This window comes from Theropithecus gelada, chromosome 1, assembly GCF_003255815.1.
Source record: "Theropithecus gelada isolate Dixy chromosome 1, Tgel_1.0, whole genome shotgun sequence".
NCBI lineage: Eukaryota > Metazoa > Chordata > Mammalia > Primates > Cercopithecidae > Theropithecus > Theropithecus gelada.
Window position 1 is genome coordinate 127,203,841 of NC_037668.1, and position 25,401 is coordinate 127,229,241.

General features: G+C 37.9%; 1 protein-coding gene across 2 annotated transcripts in view; it reads right to left on the reverse strand.

Annotated features, from left to right (window-relative positions):
* The window catches only part of PLPPR5 (phospholipid phosphatase related 5), a 123,788-nt gene that overhangs the window by 62,428 nt on the left and 35,959 nt on the right, over positions 1 to 25,401 (reverse strand). For both annotated transcript variants that reach the window (XM_025394590.1, XM_025402291.1), the window contains exons 2-3: positions 6,820 to 6,952; positions 3,334 to 3,584 (exon numbers count right to left, since the gene is read on the reverse strand). In XM_025394590.1, coding sequence (XP_025250375.1) covers positions 3,334 to 3,584; positions 6,820 to 6,952 — 384 coding nt within the window. The remainder of the gene's footprint in view (positions 1 to 3,333; positions 3,585 to 6,819; positions 6,953 to 25,401) is intronic.

The window sequence follows — 25,401 nt, forward strand, 5'->3', positions numbered from 1 at the left end:
AAACCTGCCTATAAGGCTGACATGTGCAGCAGGAGTTATATTCAGAGTTGCCATAGCAGCCACCCACACTTACACACACACAAAGGGGTGGTGGGGTAAGACGGAGAAACAGCAGAGGACAGAATCTATTGTTAAAAAGACAGAAGTACCCATCAATGTAATTACAAGCAGGAATCCTAGTTTGTAGTCTGAACCAGTGTTTACCGGTAGAAGATTTCCCAGTGCTGGAGTGTCTGTTAAGGGATTTTGCTCTAAATGAATCTACCATCTGTACCCTTGGCCTTACAGTTTACTGGACGCTGGTATTATGCAGGAAAGAATTCAGCTGTAGATACACACACTAGAGCTAAAATAATCTAATGTTTCCTTCTCCATCAGAAACATTGTCACCAGAAAAATTTGTGGTTCTATGGATCTGAGAAAGTTACTTTACTTTTTGAGTCTCTTCATTTATAAAATAGGTAAAATAATATCACATACTTTAAGAAAATGTTACGAGAATTCAATAAAGTATCACAAATAATCAATTATTACATAAATAATAATTATGATAAATAACTTAAAAAATACAAAGGAATTAGTAAAGTATTAACTAAGTTAGTAAAAGTGAAGCAATTGGTGCCTGACACACGGTAAATGTTCAACAAATGTTTGCTATGATAATTATTATCATTAATATTTCCAATTTTTATTACAGAACAGTATGATTTATAATTCAGAAGTTTATAAAACAAATGCATGTTGGCGGCAAGTAGATTGTAGCAAGACAAGATGTTAAGATTTTTCTAGTGCATAAACAATAATACTTTCTCCTGTAGCAATGCCTTTGAAACACTACTTTGCCAGAATAGAAAGGCCAAGTATATTATTATAGCAGCACAATCAACACCACTGGCAAACATTGGTTACACAGCAAAATCTAACATGTACTGTGTTTTAAATCTTTATTTATTTATTTTTTTAGAGACAGAGTCTTCCTTTGTTACCCAGGCTGAAATGTAGTTGAGTGATCATAGCTCACTGTAACCTCAAGCTCCTGGACTCGAGAGATTCTCCCGTCTTGGCCTCTCATGTAGCTGGGACTACAGGCATGCAGCACCACACCTGGCTGAGGTTTTGCTTTTTTTTTTCTTTTCCCTCTCTCTCTGTTTTTGTAAAGATGGGGTCTCCTAGGTTGCCTAGGCTGGTCTCAAATTCCAAAGTGATCTTTCTGCCTTGTGGTCTCCCACAGTGCTAGTATTACAGGTATGAGCCACCACGTCCCATCTGAATCTAATATCTATTAGTATTAAAATATTTGTATAAGAATATTTGGGGTCAGAGAGTATTCTCGAATTTGTCTCCCATCATTGACTTGGCCATGTATTTATCACAGATATATCTGCAATTCACACCCAGATACAAACATAAACATCAAATTCAGATGTGATGGCAATGAGTGAAAAGGATTTTGTGACTTCTGATTCACTCAAGCTTCAATCCCTGTTTTAAGGCTGAGGGCTTCATATTCTAGTAGAGGTGAAACATAGAGTCAAGCAATTTCTTTAATAGGAAAGATATGCATGGGTTACCATACTCCATATCAGGCCCAGAGGTACCTTAGAATGTGCAAGAAAAAGCAAGGCTAATGGGCTAAAGGAAACAGGGGAAATTAGAATAACAGACTTTGGGGGCACAGTGGGATGGCAAGGAGAGAGTTGTAACGGACAAACTTTAGAAAAGTTAGGAAGCAGTGGAAGAGAAAATAAATAGGAGAGGATTAAGGAAAGAATCCTTGACTCCATAAAAAGTTTCTGGATGGGAGTTTTAAAATGTCCAGGCAGTGAGGGACAGAATTAACTTGGCTTAAAAACTTTAAAAATGTTAAAATGTATAATCTATGGTTCTAAAGTTATCCTGTCATTCTAAATGTTATGCATAACGTTACATTTCTCTTCCCAAATTGTCCTTCTATTTAGTAATCTTTATTTGAATCTCAAGTAGCGATGTCACAAGGTATTCCATATATTCTCTCTGCCTTTAGAAATAACAAGATTGTATGGAAAACATTTCCATTATCAAATAGCTCTCTGAGTGAAGAAAAATAATTCCAAGTTTTTCCAAATCATTAGAAATAATCAAATTTGGTTTCAAATTGGTCCTGAGACTTTACAGATCTCTAGTTAATGAGCTGAAATTGGAAGGAAGTAGATTTAGCACCACTGGGAAGGAGAACCCCAGAAGACATTTAAATTCTCTGGTCTGGCCGGGTGCAGCAGCTAACGCCTGTAATCCTAGCACTTTGGGAGGCCAAGGTGGGTGGATCACTTGAGGTCTAAAGTTTGAGACCATCCTGGCTAACACGGTGAAACCCCGTCTCTACTAAAAATACAAAAATTAGCCAGGCGTGGTGGCGGGCGCCTGTAGTCCCAGCTACTCGGGAGGCTGAGGCAGGAGAATGGCGTGAACCCGGGAGGCGGAGCTTGCAGTGAGCTGAGATGGCACCACTGCACTCCAGCTTGGGCAACAGAGCGAGACTCTGGCAAAAAAAAAAAAAAAAAAAAAAAAAAATCTGACCTTATACAGGTTTGTGGAAAAGCCTACAGGGAACACTTTTGGAGTCCACCTCCTGAGCTGCAAGGCACATCCTTGTGAGGAGGGAGAGGTTGATAGTACCATTGCTGGGGACAAGAGCTGCCTGCCAAGGCTGCCCTTCTTTCTCCTTCTGTATATGGGTAATGCACTCACTCACTTCTAACTAAAGGTCCTAGGATAGCTGCATGGGGGCCTGGCTCTTGCCACAAAGATGATGGCCAATACTTAAGATTAAAGGAAAAAATAGAATTTCTAAGGACTCCTTGGTTAGTTCTATGAGAAAACATTAAATGCTAATTGAGATATGATGATGATACAGTTGCCAGTAACAATAGTGCTTTCTAGAAAAAAAAAGGGAGCCCTTTCACCCCCAGCAGGGACTATGAGAGCTTGGATAGGCAGCTAAGAGGCCTAGGTAGTTCTCTTAATCATGCTATTACAAGTTCATGGGGAATGCTACAGAACAAATTTGTTTCCACTAAGTCCTATTTAATATAAAGACAAACATATTCTCAAATAGAAATGCTAATGGCTACATTTTTTAATACAACCAACTACCCACACATAATCTCATGAAAGACAACTGTCTTAATTTTGTTCGGAATACCAACAGCTATTATTAAAACTAGATTAAATGGCCTACAGAAATATATGGATGTGCTTTAAGTGACTTTCATTATGGCAGGGAAAAAGAATTTCTACACTGGAAAAATTAACAGTAATACAGACTAAGACAACAAATGTATAATCCTTACTTACAGTCAGATACATAGCTGCATAGACACTGAGAGCTGCTTCTTTGGATGGAAAGGTTTTCCGTGCTCTCATGATGAGATCTGGGTTGCCAGTACAGGCCTCTTCCCCACTGATGAACTGTGTATACTGTTGACATCCAAGTGCTGTATAATTGGGCTTACACAGGGCAAGGAAATGTGGGGCCAGATTTCCTGTGACTACTTGTCCAGCATTTACAAAGATATCTGTAGCAAACAGTCCAAATGTATAAATTCCTGGGGAAGAAAACAAATAATTTTAACTTCTTGCTTTATGTGTGTGTGTGTGTGTGTGTGTGTGAATTTCAGTTTATAATAAACCAAAATGGAAATATCTTAGAAACTATAAATATTCCGTACGTATACATAGTTCCTTTCATTTCATTCCTCTCCAGTTCTTTCCTTGGCTTTCTGGAGTGGTGAAAGTGGTAACTGCGCTACTACTACATGGTTTTTGTGCATGGCAGGTTTATAAGACATAAGATAAAATAAGAACATGTATTCTCAGACTCTGAGTAATGCAATTGTTTCATGGAGTCATGTGTTCCTTGAGAGGGTATAGTCTATCATGCTCTACTAATGTCAGCAATTTTATTTTTTCCCCTATTTTTGAATTTTTTTTAATCGCACTAACATAAAGCAAAGCAGTTGTCTCTCTTTGATTATGCTCTTACTCCCATTGAGACTGATGTTAACGCTGCTGGAGGTGCCAATTAGCAGTAAATCCAGCGCCATCGGTTTTCATTTAAATATGGAAAATCTTAAGTAAAGCAGAATGCTTTCAGAGCAGTCTCTACATTGTCTTCAGAAATACATTTTGTTAAAGTCATAGAACAGCTAGTAATTTATTTCTACCTTATCTTTTATGGATTGACTTTCAACAGATCCAATGTGGGCTATTTATAAATAAGGCAATCAAAATTATAGGCTATTAATTATTTTTACAGTTTTAAAATTTATTTACTTTGGTTACCTGAAGGTATAGAACTAAGTGTGTAGATATTTTTTCCTCCTTTGCTAAAGAACTCCCCAATTTACTTGAATACTAAAAACATTTTCCAAATTCAAAGTCATTGGTCATTATTGTTAAAACTTATTTTTCTATTATACAGGCAAAACAATTTTTGGCATTAATTTAAATTAAACTTACAGCTACAATCTTTAAGGATGTGGTACCAATGAAAAGAAATTCATCCTTTTATAATTTTGGGAATAAAATCCAACAGGACCTTTTAAAACTATCCCAAATTAATACTTCTAAAAGTATTGATTTATTAAAATGTCATATACTTATGTTATAATAATTAGATGTTTTTCTTTTTAGTCATATATTTCTGGATTGTTTGTTTCCCAAGCCTTTTAATCATGATTAGCTGTTGTATAGTATATCACCATAAAAGTTGTACTAGAGCGAATAATTTTCCAGTATTAGATGGATAGCTGTTCTTTTAAATTTTTAAAATATTATATAAGATTACAAAAGGTTTACATACAAAAACCCCCACACAGCAAAACTCTATGTATATACAAATGGAAATGAAACAAAGATATTAGTTCTCTCTTCATCTAAAAATTCTAAAAGAAAACAATAAGAAGACCTTTTTTTTTAACATCTCACCAGCCTTCTATGAATCATACAAAGTAGCGCTTATCAAAATCAGAAATTTGAGAGAGGCAGAGAAATTAAAGAGAACCGAGCTCAACAAAACTTCTCCTTCCAAAATCTCATGGCCAAGCATGGGAACCTAAATTACAAGTCTTCATTTGTACACATTTGAAATCTAGGCTGTTTGGTGCAATGAGTTTTCCTGTTGGTAACAGAAATATTTGATAAGAATGTGGAAATGTCTCTTGACACTCTAAAGTTCCCAAATATGTTTTCGAATTAAAATGTCAGTGCACCAGGCCCAAGGCTAATACTGTAGTTGACTATAAAGACAATTATTAAAGTGAGATCCTTTGAGTGTACCTACTCCACTGACCTAAAGAATAAAGTCACTACACAGAATGATGTACTATTTTACAGAGAGGCTTTGCTTACATGCTTCCACTTTATTATAGCTAGAAACATCCAACTCATAAGGGAACAAGAAACAAATGAGGCTTTCGTATTTTATAAAATCACATAATAAGAAGCATGCAGAGACTTAAAAGCATACTGTAAGCCAAATATTGTTTAGAAATATGTGTGCAAATGCAGAAAAATATTTTACTTAAATAGGCACAATGTAATTTGCTTAACAGTATTTAGGAAAGCAGCGATTTCTTTAAATACTTTTAATTCTGAGATACTGTTGTATATTGCTTTTTTTAAAAATTAAATGACTTATACAAAAAGAAATTAGTCAAGAACACAGTATTGATACATGTGAAGAAAATAACTTTTAGGGTTTCATATAAAAGTTGTCCCTTTAACGGGATAAATAAGGGCTTTGGAGATACAAAACTTGATGTCAGTAAAAATAACAGTCTCGGATATGAAGGCCTTTCATCTTCAGAGAGATCCAAAAGCCTGACGACATTTGGCTAGTCTTTAATGGGTTTATAGATAGATTAGGTGATCTATGCATAATATCTTCAAAGTCTTCATCTTGATCCCTTCAATATGAGAACTATGTTGAAGAGTTACATTACCTTCAGTGCATCTCTTAATACTAATAAAAAATTATCTTAAATGGCATTTAGTAGATACAGATATACTTATTTTTATCTGACAAATCCAGGAAACAATTATTTATATTACATTGTATTGTGTCAGTTAAAAAAAAAATGTGTCTAAGTTCCTACTGAATTAAAATGATTTTCAATAATTCATACATGTATATATTTATTATTGCTAGTATTTCAGATTACAAGTTAAATTATTAGTGAATCTTGTCCTCTACTAAAATCCTCATTACATTTTTGTTTATATAAAAATCAACCTAGAAGTAGCACATGGAGTGCTACCTTTCTTCTATTTGCCAAGTTATTTTTCCATCCTTTGTGATGTTCAACAACCCACCTGGATTATCACCACCCTCCCACTAAGTACGGTCCAAAGATTTTCGTAAACACAGTAATCATGTAATTTTTGGTTCTTAAAGAATATTAAACATCCAAAGGTGGTGTTCTTTTTGCCTTAAAGGAATGTGGAAATGACACCCTAAAGTGGGATCTTGCTATATTACAGAGAAAGTAGTATGCAATGTGTATTTTAAAAATTTTTCATTTATTTTTTATTTCAGTAGATTTTAGGGGAACAGGTGGTGTTTGGTTACATGAGTAAGTTCTTTAGTGGTGATGTCTGAGATTTTGATACAACCATCACCCAAGCAGTGTGTAATGTTTACTTTTAAAAGCAAATTAAAACATTTCAAAGAAAAAAAAAATACAATATTTGCAAACAGTTAAAATGTGAGTCATTTTTAAGGGTTAGCTTATACACAGACACTGTTTCAGAAATATTAAAAATAATTTAATGAACACATACCAAGAAATCGGACAGTTCGGCGCACCAGCGGGTTTATATAGCAACAGTCTCCAGTTAAAATAGTTTTTTCCTGGTTTTCAAAATCCCTTGTGGCTAGTTGTAGGCAAAAGACAGCAGTTTCTCCAACTATTATCTTGAAAGAAAATAAAAGATTAAGGAATATTAGAGTTTAACCAGTATAAATGTAAAATATTTTTATTTTAAAAAGGTAAAATGGAGCTCTTTTGAATGGTAATAATCTCAATGTAAAACGGAGTCATAATCAATTTCCTAGATCCTTTGATTACAGCCTTGTCCCTATGTATGTAAACCACATTTTTCTCATATTGAAAAATTATGAACAAAAATAGACAACATTTTTTGTTTTCTAAAAGTCTTAATTAAAAAAATAAAACATACAATAGATATGTAAGGAAGTATTCATTTATTTTTGGTGTGTAATTAAGCTCCATGTTTTATTTTTTTAAGTTACTGTCTTATTTAAATTTGACTCTGCTACAGAATTCACAACAGATTCTCCATGCAAATATTTTTTAAAGCGTCAGATATACACATACTAATTTAAAATCATATTCATACTTTTATAAATGAGAAAAATAAATCTGCACACGTTTGACCTTGAGAGCCTCCTGTTCTGACACATTACTAGGACTTGTGATAATTAATATACTACTTATACTTTAGTATAAATGTTATTTTGATCTTCATTAAAACCATATGAAACTACGAATAGCATCCTACCCTTTTTACAAGTAAAGAAACACCAAGACTTAGAACACAAGTGAGTTGCCCAAGTGCTGGCAACGGGAACAAAGTTCTGTTACAGATGCTTTGCTCTACTCTGCTGATTTATTAAAGGACCTGGCTATCTTACATTGGTATTTGTACCATTGGTTGTGATTTTTATACATGGTCCTCAAAATCACCCAGTAAGGTATTACAGCAAGTATTATTATTCCATTTTACAAAAGAGGAAATGGAGATTTAGGGAGGTTAAATAATGTGTTCCTTTTAAGGCCAGTCAGAAGCCAAGCAGAAATTTCTGACTCTATTTAATACTATGAACAACAGCATGAGAAATAAGATTAAGAGGAAAAGAAACTGGAGCTAACAGTGTGTCTACTAATTTGTCATTGTGAAGTTTGCTTTTATTATGTCTTGTCAAGCTTAATTAACAGGTTATACAGGGAGTCCCTGACATTCCCTGGGGAAATGCTTTTGGGGTCTCTGAAAAGTAATATCTATGATTACAAGACATTCAAAATAGAAAGAGTGAGGTAGAGAAGGAGGTTACAGGAGAGTAGGTGTTTGACCTACTTTTACCCCAGTGTGAACAGAAGATTATGAGACATCTCTTCGTTTTCATCCTTCTTTCTACCCCCTTTTCCTCTTTTCTTACTATACTTCTTTTTCCCAGTAGCCCAGGGTTCAATGTTAAATCAGAAGACGTTGAGTGGAATTAATTAAAAGAGACTAGTTCTTGCCTATTTGGTGAGACTGGATTGAGTTGGAAGAGATGAGAACTTCCAACTTCCTCCTGAATTTTAACTCTGGCATTGGTGAAGTAGAGCGGATGTGTGATGAAACAGTTCATCCAACCAAAGGATGCACAAGAATTATTTTTCATGAGTATCTGGAGAATCTGACAAGTAGATGAACTGTGTGTTTGATACTTTATCTCTCTTTCCGAATAACTTTTTTCTCATGTCCTACCTCCTCTTCATTGCACCTTGAAAGAAATTACCATGATGATGTTTTCTGGGTTTTCAGATTCAACTTCTTCTGGGTCTGTTTTACCACAGAATGTTCCAAACTCTAACAATGCATCATCCATTCCACTTCATGAGCTGACCGGCTGTGCACATGATGGCTGTCCTCTCAGCCTCCTATTCTCCACTGCAGCTTCCACTGGGTCTCCATCCCCAGGCAGGCCCCACTCCACGGTACACTGAACCCCAACTCAGGCTAACATGCTAAACTCCCTAGAATGTAGTAGATACCCAATCATTCTTATTTAATGCATAAAGGCCTCACATTTTCAAGAAACTCTCAGCTTCAATAGATCAGAATGTCCTAGTCTGCTATTAACCTTTTGCCTGACTTCTAATAACCAACTCTGGCTTGTTCCTATGATGAAGGATCTATCCTGTACCTAGTTCCTAAAACCGGAGCCTGTATATGAAGTCCTTGACTTGATAATTCTTTTTAGTTACCAGGGTCTTAACAGACCAAGAACCGCCTTGTTGGGGCCACCTTTCCCGGGGCTCTCTTCCCAGTAGCTTTCTAATGCTGACCTCTTGCTTGCCTGCATCTCAGCACATTTCACATTGCTGAACTTCCGATTTGTGTCCTGGGCATTTCTGTCAGAACGGTTTCTCAGTCACTTTCAGTTGGCTGCTACTATAAGAAACACACTTGAACTATGTTAACCAAAATAGTAAGTTTAATCTAGAGTTAGTTTCCTCAGAATCGAAGGGCAGGGAGCTTGGGGATTAGGCCCATGAATGGAAAGTCCTCAGGATTCCAGGCAACAACTGTCGCCATTTCATTCTCCCTCTTTCCCTGGAGTCACACTGTCTCTCATCTCAGTTTCTCTGTGTATGCCTTTCTGCCAGCCAGTGTTCCTGATTCTGAGCATACATGATTTCCCCAATTGTCTTCAAGAAGCTTATCTTGAATTTGTCAGCTCAGTTCAAGGAAACAGTTCAACTGATAAGATTTTCCAAACCTCAATTCCAAATTCCCAGGAGGTTTAGGTTGAGATAAGGCATCTCCCCCAGTCCAATGAGCCAAGGTTAAGAAGGTATGTCATGTACATGAAAATGTCACTGTGGGTAGACAAGGCAGTTCTCAAACACAGAGTTGCTATGCTCAGATGCCGATGTCAAACACCTGTCCATCACATCTTGCTGGACTCCCTCCAGCCAATTTTCAGTCTAGACTAGCTCTTTCCAGCATGTTCTCTGGATACTGTATTCTGTCTACCTACTTGGACTTCATCTCCAAGGACCTATTTGGACTTCTGCTTTCCTCCAAGGGTATGTCTAATTCACATGCCCTAGTTCTTTTTCCCCCAGGGCTCACTGTGATATCCATGGAACCCCTCATCAAAACCATATTCTCTCTTAACTTCCCCCACCCACTTCCTGAGTTAAAACTCCAATTGTTTACTGTTCTCAGATAATAATAATAATAATTATTATTATTATTTTAGATGAAGTCTCACTCTGTCACCCAGGCTGGAGTGCAGTGGCACAATCTTGGCTCACTGCAACCTCCTCCTTCCAGGTTCAAGCAATTCTCCTGTCTCAGCCTCAGGTGGGACTATAGGCACATGCCACCACACTAGGTTAATTTTTGTATTTTTAGTAGAGATTGCGTTTCACCATGTTGGCCAGGCTAGTCTCGAATTCCTGACCTCAGGTGATCCACCCGCGTCAGCCTCCCGACGTGCTGGGATTACAGGCGTGAGCCACTGTGACCAGCCTGCTCTCAGATAAATTCAAATAATGAAAATAAAATAATCCTAATTATGATGAATGTATTTATGTAAATGCCTTCTGAGTTAAGGGTGAGGTGCTAGACACTAACGTTTGAAGAAAGGTTTATAATCTAACGGGGTAGACACAAGCAAATTGATTAATAATGGTACAAAGTTGCACAGGTTGAGCTTTATTTGACTGGTTTGGACAATACATGCTAGGAGAACGCTTAGGAAGAAGTGTCACTGTGTCACTGAGGGAATCTGTGGTGGCAATGACACATGTCACTCAAATCTCCCACTGCAGAGATGTTTACAGACAGATGGCCCCGGCTGCTGCTCCTCTGGATCCAGTACTGTATCCATGCTGAGGCCACACTTCTACAGGCTCCTCCTAGCTAATGACTAAGCATGGTGGGGGTACTAAGGTGAGTCTAATCTTCTGAAACATGGGATACCTCCAACTGGCAATTTTGGTTTAAAGATTCTCCATGAGCCTGACCAAATCCTTCTTAGATTCATGCTTCTTTTACAATCCCACTACCCCAACGAGACTACCTAACCTAGTCTGAAGTGTTTCCACCCAGTCTTCCTTCTTTCTCCCTCTTGTGCACGGAGAGGGGCAGACCTCCATCACAGTCTGAAGGCTCTCTTTGCTGTCTCTGGCTTATCCCTCAACTTCTGCTTTTCACAGATTTTTTTTCTAACAACTCTTGTACTTCTAATCTCACTTGATAATTGCTTCTAGGAGAATATAAACATACACAGCATCAAAGATAGACAGGGTGTGATCCTTACTACACTTAGAGCTTGCTATTAGATAAATGTAGAGAATTCAAAAACAACTCCAACTAGAAAGTATTTGGAGAGGAGGAGGTAACCTTTCTCCTATTAGCTCTCAGCTTGACCTCAACAGAGGCTAAAGTAGATTGAGTTTGCCTTGAAGGCAGAGGCACAGCAGGTAGCATTTGGTAAATGTTAACCACTGTCATAACTGTTGAAAAAATTATTGGCAACAAAGCATCATTAACAATAGCAATGTCTAATTAGTATACAGTCTAATATATATGTAATTGTATGCAGTTTATATTTCTATTAATAATTGATATTCATATCTATTCTTTCTTCCTAAGCTTAGCATACTACTAGGCACGAAGTAGGGAATTTTCATTTCCTACTGTCCTATATATCCACCCTTATGATTAATTTAATATCAGGTCATATTGACTCTAATGCATACATTTCTCTTTTTCCTCTTGAATTTAATCAGAGACTCTGGTCAGTGAGTTACAGACCTAAGTTCTATATTATCTGGTATTTTATTTTGGCTCTCTTTTCCTGACAGAAGCTCTCCCGAGTGGACTTCATTCCTCCTAAGACTTTACCAACCTCTGCTCCACTAAGGAATCCCAGATCTTCATATTTCCCCTAAACCCCAGATGCAGGTCTCCATCCACCTATTAAACAGCAACATCTCAACATGCTTATATCTACCTATTGGAAGGCCACACAGCCTTTACACCCAAAATAAAATCCATCTGTTCCTCCTAATCGTCCATGTCACCACCTCAATTAATCCATTCAATTTCTACTTGGACTCAAGCTACAACTCTCATACATTTACATATCATGCTGATACCTCCAGTTCCCTCATTTGTCTCTTTTCATCAATTGCTTTTATTTATATTATTTTTAATTGACACAAAATTATATATATTTATGGTGTGCAACATAATGTTGTGAAATATGTATACATCATGTAATGGTTAAATCAAGCTTATTTATCATATGCATTACCTCAGATAATTAGCATTTTTGTGGTGAAAACACTTAGAATCTACTCTGTTAACAATTTTTAAGTTTACAGCACATTCTTACTAACTATAGTAACCATGTTGTACAAAAGATCTTATTCCTTCTAACTGAATCTTCATCAATTGCTAAATCCTGTTGATTATATATCTTAACTCTATTTCAAATAAGACCACTTTTATCACTACCTCCATTTTAAAATCTAGTCCCTCTTCACTTTTTTCCTGCATTAAAGGATACTCAGAACTTGCATTTGTGCTTCCATTTTCTCTGCTCTTCAAACTGTTACTGTCAGATTGGTCTATTGAAAGCAAATTTTGTATAATCCAAATTTTCCTTTCTTTTTCTGGAAACAGAGTCTCCCTCTGTCACCTAGGCTGGAGTGCAGTGGTGCAATTACAGCTCACTGCAACCTTGAATTTCTGGACTCAAGCCATCCTCCCACCTCAGCCTCCTGGGTAGCTAAGACTAACTACTAGAGGTGTGTGCCACTACGACCAATTAATTTCTTTGATTTTTTATTTTTGGTTTTTGTAGAGATGGGGTCTTGCTATGTTGCTGGTCTTGATCCTGGCCTGAAGTGACCCTCCCAAAGCACTGGGATTACAGGCATGAGCCACCACACCCAGCCCCACATTTTCTATTTACAATTTTCAGTGTGTCCTCATAGCTTGTGGATTAACTAAAATTTCATAAGAGATCATTTATTGCTGAGCCTAAACCTATCTTTTACAGTTTCAGCAATTCCTACATAGTCTTCAGACACTCTGTGCTCTAGTCACAGCTAAGCATTTTCATTCTCCAACATATCCAGTATATCCATACATCCAGGTTTTTATGCTTGGTCCATGGCTTAGTATATCTTGGTAGGCAGTGCATGGTTCTGTGCTTGAGACGTGATTTAAATATTGCCTATTCTATTGCAACTTTATTTTATTCCTGGTGCAGTACATCCTTCCCTTCTCTGTGTTCCAATGGCACGTTGTACATTTATTATGATAATTTCCATACGCTTTTATAAGTATCAGTAACATCTGTGTCTTCCACTCAGTTGAGAGCTTCTCTGAGGTAAGGATTGCATAACATTTATCTTTAAACTTCTACTATTATAGCACAGTGACTGACAATAAATGTGAATACTGTATGAATGAATAAAATGCAATTCAATCTTCCCATCTCATAGATAAGGGAACCTACAGAGAGAGAGAGAGAGAGAGAGAGAGAGGTTGAACATGCCTGAGTCACATGGTAACTGGCACAGCCAGAGTCTGAATCCAAGTTCAGAGTTTTAGTTTGACTATAGCCTCTGGCTGGGAACTTGTGAGCCTCTCCTCCAGCTTTTCCAAGTTAAGATAGGTCAGTCTCTGCTGCCCACTTACAGGTCACACACTGGAGTCCTACCACATTCCTAGCATCTTTACAGTTTCAAAAGGTAGGAGATGGGGCATAAAGCACCTCAAAAGGACTTCTAGACTCCTCTGGTGTCCAGGTATAAGAGAGTTGAGTATAGAAAAAAATATTTTCCTGATCCTATTAACGTACAAGCCAGTCTTCCAACAAACACCAAAAACATTTACATCGTCCTTTCTAACCCCGTTGTAATTTTGTAATTTTTTGAGACACTCTTTTCACTGAAATGTCTTCATGTCTTCTTTGCGTATCCTTGGCTCTTAAGCGCCATTGAGGATCTGGTGTTTTGGTTTTCTCATCTTTATCAAGAAGGGGTTCATTTTTTTTTTTTTTTTTTTTTTTGAGACGGAGTCTTGCTCTGTCGCCTGGGGTGGAGTGCAGTGGCCGGATCTCAGCTCACTGCAAGCTCCGCCTCCCAGGTTTACGCCATTCTCCTGCCTCAGCCTCCCGAGTAGCTGGGACTACAGGCGCCCGCCACCTCGCCCGGCTAGTTTTTTGTATTTTTTAGTAGAGACAGGGTTTCACCGTGTTAGCCAGGCTGGTCTCGATCTCCTGACCTCGTGATCCGCCCGTCTCGGCCTCCCAAAGTGCTGGGATTACAGGCTTGAGCCACCGCGCCCGGCCAAGAAGGGGTTCTTAATTCTGGAATCATGGGCTACCATTTTCACTAGATTCCCAAAGCAGCCCTGGGGCAAAGAGCATAACTGGTTTGCTTTCCCCACTGGGAGTGGGAAATATGAGGTTTACAAGATCACAGAAGCCAGAGATAGAGATGCTGAAAGCTTTGTCACTTCATAGTTTTCTTTGATAAAACTTCCTTTCTTCTGTGAACTAACCAATGAAAGCTGTTTCTAGACAGAGTTGAGAGGATGGACGGTATTAACTGAGATCGACTGAGAAGCAGCATGGCCCCTCCTCCCTCCCACAGGCACCAACTGTCTATAGAGCAGGAGAAAGAAGCAGAACCTTGGGAAGGACACCTGTGGTCCCGGTGGGAAGGATCAACTGGCCTCCCATGGATCAGCCTTTCTCGGAGGTGATCCTCCCCCACCTCAGCAAAAACTCTCCATTGCCTGGGACATGAAAGAAAAAGGAGCAGAAAAAGGACTCTGCTGGTAGACAGAGGGCAGGCGGGCACAGTAAGTGCAGAGCTGTCAACCCTCACCCTGTTTCTCTTACATCTGACTTCCAACTCCCCTCATCTGGGCCCACTAAACTCAACCATCCCTACTCCTCCTCTGCCAAGACAGGCAAAGCACCTGCCTATTCCCAGTTGTACAAGAAGCCCTCAAACAACTTCCAGGGAAGATGAGTAACTGTTCGTAGTCCTTATCAATCTGACATGGAATGTGATGAGATGCCCACCAAGGGCTCAGAAACTAATACTGAAGAGCTTTCACTGCTTTATTTATTTATTTTGGAAGCAGGCTCTTGTTCTGTTGCCCAGGCTGGAGTGCCATGGTGCAATCACGCCACACTGCAGCCTCGACCTCCTGGACTCAAATAATCCTCCCGCCTCAGCCATCCAAGTAGATGAGACTACAGGCATGTGCAACCACACCCAGCTAATTTTTGATTTTTTTTTTTTTTTTTTTTTTTGGTAGAGATAGGATTTCATTACATTGCCCAGGCTGGTCTTGAATTCTTGGGCTTATGCGATCCGCCCGCCTCAGCCTCCCAAAGTGCTGGGATTACAAGCATGAACCAGCGCACCTGGCTTCACTACTTTATGCATTCAGAGCTGGGTCTGAGCAATCTGTGGTGTTTCTTAGTCACAGTCCCATCCTTATTGTAATCTGACAGTCCACCTCATTGGGAGGAAGAGTTCTGCTCCTGTACCCCAATCTGATAGAAGTCCTGCACCTCACTGACAGACCATCTCGAACTTGAGTATCGCATTCCTTATTACACTCCATCTCCTTGCTGGACATTACATTATGCTTTAGTAATCTCAGTGTTGAACATTATGAAGCTCCTCAAATCTTGCCCTGCCTAACAAGCTGGATCTACACACTGTCTGTCCTTTCCTAATGACTCAACTAAGTCTCCATCCTGTCTTTGAGGACAGGTCTGGTATCTAGCCTTGTTTTTTTCTTTTTTATCAATTACCTTCTTTGGTAATGAGTAAAAAGTCCCATTCTGCTGATGAATAGCAACCTACAAGAATGCAGGTGTGAATCATAAATGTCTCCAGAATGCATACATCACTGTGTTCTCATACCTTAACCTTTGTTATGCATAGGCCAACTTTGTTATCTACAGTCCTTGATGACAAAATACTGAAGTTTTACTAGGAAGGGAAAAATCGCTGTAGATTTTCATCAAATGTCAAAATCCAAATAGCTCTATGTTTTCATTTATAAGTACACAATTAGAAATTCCTCTCCCCTTTAACTGATGGTGACTCAAAGATATTCACGCATCGATTTGAAATTGGTACAAGAAAGCCATTTCAGATGTAATGCAGCAAAACAGAAGTTATGTAATCAGTGTGATAGTATTTGGCATGCGTTTCACATCCTTCAGAGAGGTGTGAAATAATATCCAAAAAGCAAAATTAATCCACAGAAGTACAGCTATGGGACACACCTAAACTTTAAACTCTGAATGTGGGAGTCCAGTGAAATGTGGGGTTTTATTTGTTACAGAAGCTGGAACTTGCTAATTTCCCTGTTTTTAAAAAGAGACACAGCAAGTCTCAGTCTCAGGGTCTTTTGCAGAAAACAATGCCTGGCTAGAATTTTTAAAACAATGTAGACTTTTTGTATTCATTTCACGGTTCCCTTCTGCTTATCAAGTGATACTGGTTTTCCATTTGTAGTAATAATAGAATGTATTCTTTTATAATAACTTGTTAGTAAAGTGAACTGATTTTAAGAAAAAATGAATGCTAGCTGAGTTGGTATGCAGTTATGATGTAAGTCATGAAGGTGATGTCCTGAGAGGAAAATTTGGGAAACATTTAACATATAATAAAAGCTCATTTACACTGTTGATGTACATAGGGCCTAGGTTTTAGGCACTGTTCTAAGTGCTTTCCAAATATTGGCTAATTTAATCTTCAAAGCAATCTGATGAGGTAGGTGCTATTATTGAAATCCAGTTACAGAAGAAGAAAATAAAGAATAAAGTAACCTATATATGTTACTAGCCATGGTTATAATTGTGGGGATGTGGCAACCAGGAAGCCCTAATAGTCTGGGAAGAGGACAGTTTAAGGGAAGTGGAGGGACAAAGGCTGCTTAGATGGAAGGATATGAGGTCAAGAATTGGATTTGATCCTTTGAGTTGTGATTCGATCCGTTGAGTTAAGATTTGCAGTCTTTAGGAGATCCCTGTAAAATGCAGATACCAGAGGATAAGAAACATGAAGCTACCAACTCAACCACTGGGGGGGATGAGCTTATTAACTCACTTTTCAATTGGGAAAGATATGTGTCTATTTTGAGAGCTCTACAGACAGTAGCTCTCAAATGTGGTCTCTGAACCAACAGTATCGGCAATCTGGGAGCTTGACAGAAATGCACATTCTCCGGCCCCACCCCTACTGACTCAAGAACTCTGGGGGTGGGGTCTGGCCATGTGTGTTTCAACAAGCCCTCTAAGCTCTGTAAGATATTTCAAGGGGTCTAAACCTCCTTTATATTACGTTGTGAATTTGTCAAGGATATGTTAAAAGGGATTTTTAGATACTGATTCAAAGAAATAATTATTATGTACTCACACTGTGCAAAGAGCTATTCTAGGTATTGCAATAAAAGGGTGGGATTATAGAAAGAGAGGTTAAATAAATCCTAAAGTAAAAACAAATCCAACACTCTCACTTTCTGGATATTTTAAGTGAGATGTGAAGAGATGAACCATCCTGAGAAGGATGGCTCACTCAATCAATGCTCAGCACCCAGGAAGGCCACTCCCATCCTGTTTGTGAAACTACTGCATGGCTCTGCATGGCCCACCATGTTTAAAACGGGGAGGACATCAAAGAAACTCATAACTTTGCTTGCACTTATTTATGAATATGCCAGTGCAGACACGTGTAAAAATACTAGTAGAGAAATGAGGAAGGGATGAGATTAGGGGTAAGTGATGATTGAGAACTGAGTGTGCAACTCACCAAAACTTGCACAAAAAGAAACTCAGTGCTCCTTTTTGAAACAATCTGGCAGAAACGTATCTAATCTTTCTCAGCCTCATGTAAGTGGTGTAATCAATATTAACCCTCCAGGGCCTGAGAACTTGAGAGTATAGGATGGAAATGCACTGCCTAGAATCTCTGTCTCAAGCACTGAAAAATGACAAATGTTTGTCCCTCCAAGGCAGTACAGTGAGTCTGAACTCAAGAGCCAGAATGCATGGGGGTGATGCATGGGGGTGAGTGTTGGCTTTACCTCTAATTAACTGAATGACCTTAATTAAGTCATATAACTTCCCTTCACCTCAATGTTATCATATACAAAATGGAAACAATAGAAATAATGCCATCACAGGGCTGTTGTGAGGTTATTGTTATAACATTCATAGTAAAGGGGCTGGCACAGAGTAAGCACTATGTAAATTTTAGTCATTATTAGGTAGCCCTGAGGGCTCTGTCCAAGTCGTATCTGTGATGGATTAGTGTTTGTTTTAAGGGAGTAAAGGAGTCTGGGATGCCCAGAATAGGGTAATAGAGTTGTTTGATAATTTGGGATAAAGTAAAAGTCCTGACACTAATCTTTCACTGCACATGTAGATGCAGGATCAGTGGGAAGATAGAGAAAAAGGAGATTCAGTCTGCTGAACAAGAACACCAAGATTCACAAGCTACGAGCATCCTTTTTAAACGACAAGAAGCTGGTGAAACCATTAACAAACACTTCCCTAGCTAAAGCAAATGCTGCTGATTAAACTTTACATGATGTTTATGCTTTGCCCAACCACTCACATAAATGTAGCAAACATAAGCTCTAAGAAAAATGAATGATAAGAGTACTGTAATATAAACTCATGTTATATACTTAGAGTTTGCTTTTAATTTTAATATATAAAGTCAATGTCTCCATGTTCACAGATCTACCATTGGCCAGTACTGTTAGAATGTACCTATCATTCCTCAAAAGAGCAAGCTTATAATTAATAAAAAATCAGTATGTAGGTTATTAGTAAGCTTTCCAGTTTTTCTAAAATACCCATTAGAATTATTTTCCCCTCTTATCAACAATAAAAAAGCAACATGATAAAATGTAAATACTCTCTAGGACTTTGAGATGATGGACATTTTAGAAATAAACCTTTGAAGCACAAGCAAAATTTAACTGTTCCCTAGGTCAATGTTTCTCAAATAATATTTATGTAGCAGGATGTTAAGTGATATTTTCTAGCAAAAAAAAAAATTCTAGTGAAAAAACATCAGCTAAAACCTTACTTGTTCATCAAGATTCATAAATTATATTACTAGGCATTATATGCCTGTATCAAAATATTTCATGTACGCCATAAATATATAAACCTACTATGTACCCATAAAAGTGAAAAAAATAAATTTAAAAGTAACGTAAAAAGATTCATAATTTCCAGCAGCCGCATGCTGGCATTATTTTATTGTGTTCAGCATATAGAAAAGGACACAATGGCACAGAAAGATTATATGACTTATGTAAGGTCATTCAGCTAATAAGGTACAAAGCCAGACCCAATCCCATGCAGTCTAGTTTCGGAGTTCAACTTGACATTATAATATCTTATTATTTTGCTTTATGTTAGGAAGAGAAGTCTAGCAGCTTAAGCTTTCTCGTATGACACTCTGAATTTATGAGTACACTTTCCTCCCAACTACTTTTCTTGTATGAATCAAAAGCATGACAATCTGTTAAAGAAAATTGTTAACTTTACTGTCCAGTGTTTTCCAAACTTATTTGAGCTTAGAAATATATATTCTGGGGACAATCTTAAATATCTGGTAGAACTCGGGGCCCAGAAACACTATAGGGAATAGGCAAAAGCAAAAGTCTTCTTCCTTTCTAGAGGACAGAAGCTTAGATTGAGGAAAGATAGTGTAGTGTAGCTACGATATGATAGAGAAAAGAGTTAGAGGTCTTCAGAAGGCAAAAGTAAGGCTGAGAAACGCTGTCTTTAGAAAGTAACAAACTCATTCACCACTTCCCTGGTTATTAGAAAAAGAAAAACGGGAACTTTAAAACAAACGAGAACAAATATTACTTCACACATGGGATAGAAAAAATATGATTCTAAAAGTCAACCCAGGTAGGAAACTAAAAAGACATTTAAGTAGAGTTTTCAGATTTATGTGCGGCAGAAGTGGCTAGGGGAGGATATAAGGATTTACCTGATCTTTTGGATCTATGGCTTAGAAGAATAACATTCTTTTTCTTATAGTATGGAAGACCTATACTTTTCCTCACTGGATTTCCTTGGAGTGTCTCTGACAACTGTATCTGGGGAGAATTATCACGGACCTGAATCAGTGGGGTAGCTCTCTGCCAATGTCTGGTAGCAGACAGTAAATCCTACCTCTTTTTATTTTTCTCTTTCTTTCTCTCTTCCTCTCTTTCTTTTTTCTTTTCTTTTCTTTTCTTTTCTTTCCTTCCTTCCTTCTCTCTCTCTCTCTTTCTTTCTTTCTTTCTTTCTTTCTTTCTTTCTTTCTTTCTTTCTTTCTTTCTTTCTTTCTTTCTTTCTTCTCTTTTCTCTTTTTTTCTTTTTTAGCTAGTTCAGAAAAATCTATGTTGCTATGTGGTTGAGATGTCCTCAGTTCCAAAATACATGTTTCTGTTGTACAATGGGACTGCATTATTAGTGGTCACCTGTAAGTGCCCTACTGCTGCATTCAGAGAATATATATTCAATTGACTAAACCGTGATACTCTGAGTTACACTCTCCTTTTCATGAAAATAGGCTTTTGAGGTGACAGCTCTGCCTAGGAAAGCAGAAACAGTATTTCTTGCAATTTCAAATTCATCATACAGATCATTCCCTTGAGGCCATCTTCTTCTGGTTTTCTTGGCTTTCATCTCTCCCATCTTTAAACAGACTGCCAGAACAAATGTCTTTTAAGGCCACTTATTTTTTGCTGAAAAAAAGACTAGACATTTGAAGGACTTTATTTTTAAATCGCTTTTCACAGGAAGAGTAAATGTTGATTACATAGGAAATCCTTATATTTTACCAAGCCATTAAAAATGTTTGATGAGAATACACAAAGAAAAGCATGATTGAAACCCAAAAATAAATGAATGAGTCTTGGAACATAAACTCATTTTGCAGTCTGGTCTCATTTGTGCTTGGGATAAATGCAGCTTTGCAGCTTACTGTTCACGTGTACCAGGAAAAGGTGTGATTATAATTTAAATGTGAAACCCTAACAGCTTGGAATGGGCTGAATTTATTATGCAAGCCAATTTAAGGGTTTCCAATACACAATGGGAAATATATTTAGAAAACAGATTATTATTCTAAATGTCTTTAATTTCAGTTTAAAATATATAAGTATAAATGTATTTATTATACAAATTCATAAATATAATCCCTTTCCTTGTCATTTTAAAAAGCGACAAATAGCATTTACCCTAGACCAAGTACTGTTATAAACATCTTACATACATTAATTTGACTGGGTCCTCATAACTACCTTATGAGGTCGATATTATTACCTCATTTTACAGGTAAGGAAACGGAGGCACAAAGAGGTTAAGTAATTTTCCCAGGGTCTCACAGCTATTAAATGACAGACCTCACAGTCTGACTTCAATTTTAATATTATATTCATTATAAGAGATTCTTGTAGGAATGGAGTCAAAGCACTTTATGAGATACATATTAACCTACTTTATCACTCAATGTCAAACTTGACATTATAATATTTTATTATTTTGTTTTATTTTAGGAAGAAAAGTTAAAACTTTTTATCTGAACTTCTGCACTTATAATTTCTTCCAATAAGCGTTTCTGCATAAGGCATAAAAATGCTTGATAAACCAATAAGACGCTCTAATAAACAGTGACATTTATTCAAATGAGGAGTAGAGAACAAAGTCTGTATTGGTGGGCAGTGTGATGAGGCCTGGAATGTTCATTTCTGCAGTGTTTTCCCAGACTAATACATCGTATTTTTAGAAGCAGCCTGCTACTCCAAAATGTCTTTTGAAATATTGGTGATGGGGCAGTTTGGTGAGAGGTGAAGAAAATAACATGATTTCAGATAATATTAACAGGAAGCTCATTTGTGAAAAATAAACTTTGGAGAAGAGTTATACATTCATATCACTTCTCAAAGCAATAATGATTATGTATTTATTTGTAGATGTTGCATAGCATAGCAGAAGCCCATAGAAGTGGTGTGTAGGTCTTCCTATTGACTCTAAATGTTAAGGAAAAAAAAGTATGACTACAATATCTCTTTCACATATAACTTACTCAATTTTTATCCGATTTCCCCTCCCTTCAAGATTCAGATTAGCGTTTCCATTTTTTTTTTAAACTCTGAGATAGGAATCCTTGACTTTTATACTTCTGAGGCAATCTGTCTCATCTAGCCCCTTCATCCTTCAGAATATTTGTCCAAATGTCCAAATCATGCACAATCTTAGATTCTGCTTTTCTACTGAGTCCTATTGTGGGCTGCTAAAATATTGAGAGTCATCGCATCCCAGCAGTTGGCATGAGTGTTGCTGAGAACATAAAATGCCAGCTGCAAGGCCCCTGGCACCAAGGTCTATAACTCTGAGCACCAATGCCCAGAGAAATTTTTACAAGCAGATTCTCTCTGTTCTGTTCTTTCCATTTCATTCAAAAACAGAATTAGTCTTTCTGACCCCTTCATTCTGATGAATATTTTCATGTTAAGAGTTCTCATGTTGACCCAGAGCAGACAAGGCCCCCCCACGGTCTCCCCAATAGGACCATCTGTGTTTCTGACTGGTGACAACACTTCAGAGGCTTGAATGAGCCCCCATTTGCAGAATACAATACTAACTTCTGTGCTACATTCTCCACCTGCCACCTCTGACTTAACCATGGAGGATCATGAGTGGGGTTGGGCCTGAACTAACCCTCAATGGGAAGAAAGAATTCTTAAGGGATGTGAGAGACAAGGATCCCCATTTAGCAGCCTCTCTTCCTTAGCTCCCCTTGGTACTATAAGACATTTCAAAATCACAATTTTTTGACCAATTATTTGTCACATTTCACAGCTGGCAGATATTTGAGAATTCTGTAATCCAATACCAAAGGGTGAATTTGCAATATATATTTGAAATCCTATGAACAAATACTTAGACATTGCCTCAAAAAGCAACAGAAAACAATTCTACTTAATGAGCAATTCTGAGCACAGTTTACCGGCCAGCAGTTTTAGATGGCTATTAAAATCTCAATCAAGTTTTCTTTCAAAATCTTAATTATAATCTCCCCATATGAACTTAAGGAAAATAGTATTAAAGTGAACCTGGTATGTGCAGTACTGATACTGTTTAAGGCCTATTTAACATCAGTTTTCATAATTTATGATACCATTAGAATATTGAGGTAAATCAAAATTCTTTACATTCTGAAGTCAAATTAAGCCCTATTTAATAATTATTATTTGAACTTAAACTTATAAGTAGCAATGCTGTTGGCCTAATCAATGTTAATTATCTTTCCTTCTCAAGTAGCCTTAGTTTTGTTCAGTTACCAACCTGCTTGAATGGCTATGATCTTCAGGGGAGTCAGGGCCATACTTTGCCTCAAGGGATGAATGATTTGTCGGGTCCTGATGGCCCTGATCTGGGACTAGTGTAGGCCTGGGCATGGCATGAGATTCTGCCCAGTGAAGCATGAGGAGACTTCTGGTAGGACAGATGCTTCTGAAATAGGGGTTCATTTCTTTTAAAGGGGCTCACAGAATACTTTTTTTATGCTAGACATCCTCATATTTGGATGTGATGTTTAGGAAAAGGGTGATCATTGTGCAATTATGAGAGGAGTCAGCCAAGAGTAGAACAGACACATACTGTAGCAGAGTGGACAGAGAAGAGACACCTGGATCTTTGACCTGTTGTTCAGATATTGAATTAGTCATTTCTGAGCCATCCTAATTTGACACTGCTTGTTACATGAAAGAAACAAATTTTCCTAATTGTTTAAATATCCAGCCACAGTTTCCTGTTATGTGCAGATGAAAGCAATTTAATCGTTACAAAGACCCTGAACCTGTGAAGTACCATAGAAGATAACATTTAAAATATACAAATAACTATCTATAAATACAAACAACTGCAATACCATGTTGGTAAATGTAGGAATTGACAGTAGGAAGAGAATACCTTAAGTTAGGGACAGTAGGATAAGGAGAGAGGAAGAAAGTCTTACGAAAGTTGATGTTTTCATATGGCACATGGCTTGAAAGGACAGGGTTATGTTGAACACAAGCAAAGTTAAACAGAGTGGAGACTGGGGAATAAGACTCAGAGAAGCAACAAGCGGAAGAGCTTTACAGGTAGGGTGATCATATAATTTATCATTCAAACTGCTATACTTTTGAGTGTGAAATGGGAGGCTTAATAATAATGATACCAAGACAAAAGAAATAAACCAGGACTGACTCAGGCAAACCAGGACATAGGGTTGACATAGTTATAGTACAAAGAAGAATACAAATGAAGTCTCAGAGGAGGGGAAATATAGAATATCCTTGAATAACAGTAAGTGGGCCCACATGGCTGGCATGCAGACTAGATACAGGGGCCTAATGGGACATTCTCCTGAGACCATGATGTAAATGGTTTGGGATCCAAGTGAGGTGCTGGTACTTAATTCTGTTCACAATGGGAGGCCATACAATTTCTGGGCAGGGGAGAGATGAGGTCAGACCTGTGTTGCAGGAAACTCAACCTGGAAAAAGGCAGGGGAGACTGGAGAGAGGAGGTAGAAAGCCCAGAAAGTGGCTGGTGTAGTAAATCCTTTCCGGGTAGCGAACCATGCTTAAATCAGTGGGAAAGCAAAAGGGCACATGCAAATAATGAGGAGAAAAGAGCAAAAGGAAAGGAAGGCTCCAAAGTCCATTTTTAGATCACTTACACTTGGGGAGTGGGCAATAAAGAGAAGCAAACAAGAAGGAAACAAAGCACATTGGGCAGAAGCGTCACCAAGTCGGAAGAAAATTATCATGCCATGGAAACCACCGGGAACAGACTTTCAAGACAGGGGTCCTCGATCAGCCACATTCAGTGTCACAAAGAAGTGGAAGAAGTAAATGTTTAAGCAAGCAGGTTGTCATTGGTGACCTCTGAGAAAAAACTTGACAGTAATGAAAGCACAAAACTTTTTCACATTGCCTTTGCCTTTCAGAAAAAATGTGTTAGTTAACTCAATGGAAGAATTCTCCACACACACAGCAAATCTGACATTAGATGACTTGGCAATGGGTTTGACTTAAACGATGAAATCAATGAGATGAAGAGTAGAGAATGGAAGAAACTCTGAAATGGATTACAGGTGCTTCATCCTATTTCATTCTTAGGTCTGTCCCACCATCCCCACTCTCTTCACAAAGTCATAGGTGCTTAAATGTATTTCTTTTCCCTTGCTCTCTAAACTGTCTCTGATCTCTGAAAACTCCGATCTGAGGCGGGAGAGAGTCACAGAGCTACAGCCCAAGCTGTGATTCAGTATCAAGTGTCCTCTGCTAATTCAGGTCATACATTCTGGCCTATATTTGGTAACAAGATGTATGCATTATTCCTGAAATGCAATTTCTACTTCGTACCTGAATTTCATTAGCAGATCCCTATTCCTGAGCTTTCGCTTTGATCACTTACTTCGCACCTCAGTTGCTCTAAGGCTGGGACTGTCTGGGAGTGTGATTCCTGTCTGTCTTACAGGCAGTGGAGTTTTGCTGCTAAAC